Raw genomic sequence first — 6,000 nt, 5'->3', positions numbered from 1 at the left:
GACCCAGCGGTTACCCCCTTCCGGGCCATGTAGCTTGGCAGCGCGCCCCCACCCGAGTCGGGCACCCACGGGCCCTAGGACGAAGAGGTCCAAGCTGACGACTGGGACTTGTAGACACTTGTCACAGCGAAGAGGAGGCTGGACTCACATGGACCCGAGGAGCAGTGTGTGTGTGTGTGTGTGTGTGTGTGTGTGTGTGTGTGTGTGTGTGTGTATTCTCCTGGGCTCCCAAATAATAATTAAAAAACAAAAACAAACACAAAACAACTAAAGCGTTTGGAGGAGGAGCATGGGGTGGAAAATACACCGACAATTTCTGCAGAAGGCAGGCGTGAGAAGACTAGGAAGGAGGCCCCCAGCAGGGGCGCAGCGGATGCTTGCACTCCAGCAGCGGAGATCGGGTCTTCCTACCTCAGTTTCCCCACTTGTAAACTGGAGTCTTGTCCTGCCGCTCCGCGAAAATGCAGAGAAGAGAGAAAGGTGCTGGGCAGCAAGTGAGGAAGTGGTTTACTCGGTGGAGCTGTGCACCCCGGAGGGTATCGGTTCCAGGACGCGTCCGGGCCTGAGCCGCCGCACTCAGTCCCCACCCCAGCCGCTGGTCGCAGACCACGGCTAAAGGTGGCCTCAGAGCTGGCCTCCCCCGCCCCGCCCAGTCCCCTTCTTGCAGACCACGCCCCATCAAGGCCCCGCCCACCCAGGCCCCGCCCCCTCCCCGCCGCGGCCCGCCTCGCCTTTGATGCGCCGCGCCTGGCCAATGGGCGCGCGGGGAGGCGCGGGGCCGCGGCGGCGGGCTGGGGGCTCGGCGCGCCCGGGCGTCAGTCGGGCCGCGGCGACGGCGGCCAGAGCGCGTCCCGTCGCCGCCTCCGGCTCGGGTGGGCTGTGGGGCTGCTCCGGGAGCGACAGCTAGAGGAGGCTAGGCGCGGGGCCCGCGGGCCGGGCGCATGGCTTAGGGCCGCCCCACCGCCGCGCCCCCAAGCATGGGGAAACTTCACTCCAAGCCGGGTCAGTGCCCCCCGCCCCCCGCCCGCGCGCCCGGCCCCGGCGCCCTGCCCCCCGCGATCGCTAACTCTCTCCCTCTCCTTTCTTTCTGGCTCGCGCCGCCGCCGCCGCCGCCGCCGCGCGCGATATGCCTGCAGCCGCCGTGTGCAAGCGCAGGGAGAGCCCGGAAGGTAGGGGCGCGCGGGGCACCGGCCGGGGGAGGCGTGGGAGGAGGGGAGGGAGTCCTGGGCCGGCGGCCGGGTGGCCCGGCCCGCTGGATCTCATTACCGGGGCCGTCTCGACCCCCCCACTCCTGGCAGCCAGTCCCCCAAACCCGCTGCCAGAGCAATCCTGCCCCCCCCCTCCTCCGTCCCTCCTCCCCGCGGTCCTGCGCTCCCACTTTTGATCCTAAACCTCCTCCCGCTCCTGTGTCCCCGCCCTCGGCGCTCACTGGATCCCCCCCCTTCTGACTCCCAGATGCCTTCCCTCTCTTTCCGGCCCCCAGCCCCTTCTCCCTCTCCGGAGATCTGGCTCCCGAGCCCACCGCGCCCCCTCTGCCGCTCCCCGCCGGGATCCTCGAACCCTCGGCTGAGGCTCCCGCCCCCCTCTTGTTCACGTGTGCATCCTTGCCTCTGGGGTTTCGCGGAACCCCGTTCTCCCGGTGTGCCCGCGCCTCTCAGATTCTGCCCGAGCTCCTGATCCCTCGGTGCTTTTGATCTCGGGGCTCTGGTTGCACCCCCTCTTTTCCTGGGCTCTCGGCTCTCTGGTAACTTTCTGCTGGCCCGCGGGTGGGAGTGCCCACACTCAGGGGCTTCGTGTCACCCTCCCTCCAGGTGACAGCTTCGCTGTGAGCGCTGCCTGGGCTCGGAAAGGCATCGAGGAGTGGATTGGGAGGCAGCGCTGCCCAGGCGGCATCTCGGGACCTCGACAGCTGCGGTTGGCAGGCACCGTTGGTCCAGACAGCCGGGTATGGTCCCCCACTCTGCCTCACCTCCTCACCCCACCTCCCCAACGTTTAGTATCTAGGTCCAAATATCCCTCCCTAGTAGCCCCATGTTCCACAGGCATGACCGGTGCCCCGTACTTTCCGGAAACTTAGAAATCAGGGGCATCCTGGCCCAGTTGGAAGCCAAGTGCCTTGTGTGGGGGGTGGGGTGACCCTATCTGAGAAGGTCCCGCTGGTGAGGAAGCTGGTCTGTGCTGGAGGAATTCGGGACTACTCTGATTTCTGCCTTCTTTCTGTGGCCAACAATCAAAGAGTGGGAGGTGCTGGAGGTGGGATAGCCGAGAGAGAAAAGGTTCTAGTCTGGGTGGAGGGCAGGGTTGTGCTGGCCCAAGATCTGTGGCCACTTCCGACTGTGTTTGTGGCATTCATCAGTGCCATCTGCCATCTAAGTGGAGAGCTTGGGCACTGAGACCCAGTGTCCCCTTTGTGTAGCTCACAAGAAGAGAGAGGGCCTGGCCTCACTGTTCTGCAGCCTGGGCACAGTCTTGTGCCTTCAGCCAGGGGCTTCCTGAGGCTGGCCTTGCTCAAGAGGAGCAGTGAGTGTGACAGGGAAATGAAATGAGGGAGTCCAGCCCCAGTTCCTGGCCTGGGACTGGCATTCACAGATGTCCTGTGAGCTCCAGAACTCTGCACGGGGCTTTCAGATGGTCTGCGTGGAACTCTCACAAGCTGAGGATCAAAGGATGAATCAACTTTTTGATGTGACATTTAATTTTTTTTTTTTTAACTTAGAGGGGGAACAGACTCAGTCTCGGGTCTGGTTAGTTCTTTGGTCTTGTCCATGGTTGGGGAGAGGCTGGTGGAGTGTACAGATTGTGTGTGTGTGTGTGTGTGTGTGTGTGTGTGTGTGTGTGTGTGTGTGTGTGTGTGTGTGTACTTGGGTGGTAGGACCTGGCAGCTATATTGCAAGGCAAGTGCAGTGTGTGTGTGTGTGTGTGTGTGCGCTCGCGCACGTGCATGTGTGTGATCTCTGTGTCCGGGAGACACTCTCCCTCTCCCCCTCCACTGCTTTCTCTTCTCTGCTTCTCATCTGGGGGCTGCTCTTTTGGTATAAAGGTCAGAGCTTCGTGGGTGGGGGATACTGTGTTTGGGGCCTTTTAACAACAGAAGTACAAACTTCTCCTTCCCCCTATGTTTTAGTTTTTGATCTACTTATTTATTTAAAGACCAATGAAAGCGATCCAATTTAGCCATATGAACAAGTATATTTGCTGCTCAACTCAGGCCAACTGAGTGGATTTCCATTAATCAACCTTGGGGTTTCTTCAGCCTGTTTATTTTTACAAAGTATTCCTGTCGAATGACATTTATTTGCGTGCGCTCTCTCTCTCTCTCTCTCTCTCTCTCTCTCTCTCTCTCTCTCTCTCTCTCTCTCGCTCTCGCTCTCGCTCTCGCTCTCGCTCTCTCGCTCTCTCGCTCTCTCTCTTTCTCTCTTTCTCTTTCCTCTCCTCCCCCCCCCAAAAAAAAAAAAACTACCAGGCAGCTTTTGCTCCATGCTAGAGGGGAAACTTGAAATACAGCAAGGGCTTGCTTCAATTGACTTTTATCTTCAAAGCCATAACAAATGTTACCCGCATGTTTTTGGTAGGTCTCCTTGGCATCCAGTCCTGGAGGATGGGAGGGAGGAGGGAAGAAGGAGAGGAAAACAAAAGTCTGTCGTTTTTAATTAAATAGTAGTGTTCCCAGCAAGAGGAAAAGTTGCCATTGGGGGAAATGAGAGGGGGTGGGGAGGGGGCCCCAGCTTAAGCCTGTGGCTTTGGTGAAGTCACGGAATTTTGTTCCCTAGTTCCTTCCCCCAGCTGAGTACAGCATGGGATGGAGCTCACTGCTTCTTTTCCTCCCTCCCTTGCCTGCCCTCTAAACAAATGCTGAGGGGTCATTAATATTTGTTCAAAGTACTTTTGAAGATGTGAGGCCTAAAGCCAGGGAAGGGGTTCGAAGAGGGGTTGCAGGGTAGACTGGCCCTTAAAGATGTTGAGTAGGGCATCTCTGTTTCTTGGGACTTATTCTTAGCAACTGGGACGTGGGTGCCTTGCTTATCACCTGCTGTAGATCAAGATGGTCTTGGTGGAGAATCGTAAAGGTGGGGTGAGGAATCAGTGCAGGGAGATGGTCAAGGTGAGCCTGGGGTATAAGGCAGTGTTGCAGGGGGCCTGCGGGGTGACTTCAGATAGTGCCTGAAGAAATATTTTTAATTTTTTTTTTGTCATGGGACTTGAACTCTGGGCCTGGGTGCTGTCCCTGAGCTCTCCATCTCAAGGCTACTGCCCTACCCCTTGAGCCACACTGCCACTTCCAGTTTTCTGATGGTTAATTGGAGATAAGAGTCTCATGGATTCTAGTGCCAGGGCTGGCTTTGAACCTGATCCTCAGATCTCAGCCTCCAGCCTCCTGAGTAACTAGAATTACAGGCATGAGCCACGGTGCGTGCTTACCTTTTTTTTTAATAAAAAAACTAAGGGAGGGCCAGGAGTTTGGCCTAGTGGTAGAGTGCTTGCCTAGCATGCACAAAGTCCAGGGTTCGATTCCTTGCTACCACATACATAGAAAAAAGCTGGAAGTGGTGCTGTGGCTCTAGTGGTAGAGCTCTAGCCTTGAAAAAGCCCAAGAACAGTGCTCAGGTCCTGAGTTCAAGCCCCAGGATTGGCAAACAAACAAACAAACAAACAAAAACCCTAAGGGCATCAAACCAATAATTTCGTGGCTATTATCACTTAGGATGAAGTAGTTTACAAGAGATAGGCTAAAATCAACTCAGAGCAAATTACTATGTACGAGTGATCATTCTAGGGGTGTGAGAGTCAGGTGCCCTAAGTTGGGGGCACACTGAAGTTTTGGACTGGACAACAGTGGGCACCCCCTGCAGCTCCGTTTCATGTCCTGCATTGCCACTGGCAGCGAAGGGGTGGCTGTTGGACTGTGGCCTGCTATCATCAGGATGAAGTAGCGCGTGGGTTCCTTAGTCTGCCGCCATGCAGGCTAGCAGCAAGCCTCCTGCCAGCCCAGGCTTGGCTTGGGCTAGCTTCTGTCTCCACTCCTTCACCTGGCCAGTCAACAAAGTGGCTGGGGACACGTTAATGTCTTATCCAACTAGCATTATTATTAATACAATGATAACTCCTATTTATTAAGTGCCTGTGTGTGTCAAGTACTTAATCTCCCTGTCACCTTCTGGAGTTACCAACCAGCTGGTGTGAACCAACTTTTTTTCCCCCCTCCTGGAATACTTTCTAGGAGAAAGGAAGTTGTGTGTGGCAGAGCTCTGCCACAGCATCTGCCGGAAGTGGGTTGTGCTGGCTAATATTCAGGGAGGGGGGGGTGTCCTGCCCAGCTACCCAGCATTTCCACAAATGCTCCTTCATCCCTTACAGGTCTAAGGAGCTCAACAAATGCTCAGGGGTAGGTTTACAATGCATGTAAGGACCTGGTGTGTGAGAAAATGAGAGACACACTGGCACTAAATTAAGCCTGTCCTGAATGTAGACATAAATGAGTCCAGGCTTTGTGCAAGCCATTTTACTGTATACTGTAATTGGCACATCTGTAAATGGGTATACTTTCACCCACAGCACAGCAATGGCTGATAACTCTTCAGAAAGAATAGAACCTGGGCAGAGGTTGTGACTCCAGAGCTCGCTGTTTCCTATGCCCCTTCAGTATGGGCTCACTTGGGGGACACAGATAAGGCCTGGCTTCTGCTTTTCCCTGGCTGTGGGCTGGAAGTAAGTAGGAAGCCTACAAGGACCCTGAAAGCAGAATAATAGATTGAGCTGAGTATATGCCAGAGAGGCATGTGCTAAACAGAATTAGAAGTAAAATGAGTGTAATAATCTCCAAGATTATTGGAACAGCAGCAACAGGCAGTTTCAAAAGAAAACCTCGCACAGATGCTGGGTGTTGGGAAGGGAGAAACTCCAGCTTCTTATGGATTCCAAAACAGAGGACACTCAGGTATGAGACAAAGTATTGTGTAGTCTTGCAGCCTCTGTGTAAGTTTGAGTGTGCACTATGGATTT

The 6,000-nt window shown here is 55.4% G+C and overlaps 1 protein-coding gene across 1 annotated transcript in view; it reads left to right on the top strand.

Moving 5' to 3' along the window:
* Positions 1–872: 872 nt before the first annotated feature.
* Nkd1 (NKD inhibitor of Wnt signaling pathway 1) overlaps positions 873–6,000 on the top strand; it is a 74,012-nt gene continuing 68,884 nt past the window's right edge. The window contains exons 1-3 of the mRNA XM_090357663.1: positions 873–1,002; positions 1,137–1,169; positions 1,812–1,945. Of these exons, the coding sequence (XP_090213789.1) occupies positions 978–1,002; positions 1,137–1,169; positions 1,812–1,945 (192 nt within the window). The 5' untranslated portion in view covers positions 873–977. The remainder of the gene's footprint in view (positions 1,003–1,136; positions 1,170–1,811; positions 1,946–6,000) is intronic.

Source organism: Megascapheus bottae, chromosome 24 (genome assembly GCF_031878675.1).
Source record: "Megascapheus bottae isolate mThoBot1 chromosome 24, mThoBot2.hap1, whole genome shotgun sequence".
Taxonomy (NCBI): Eukaryota; Metazoa; Chordata; class Mammalia; order Rodentia; family Geomyidae; genus Megascapheus; species Megascapheus bottae.
This window is presented reverse-complemented; position numbering and strand designations above follow the sequence as displayed.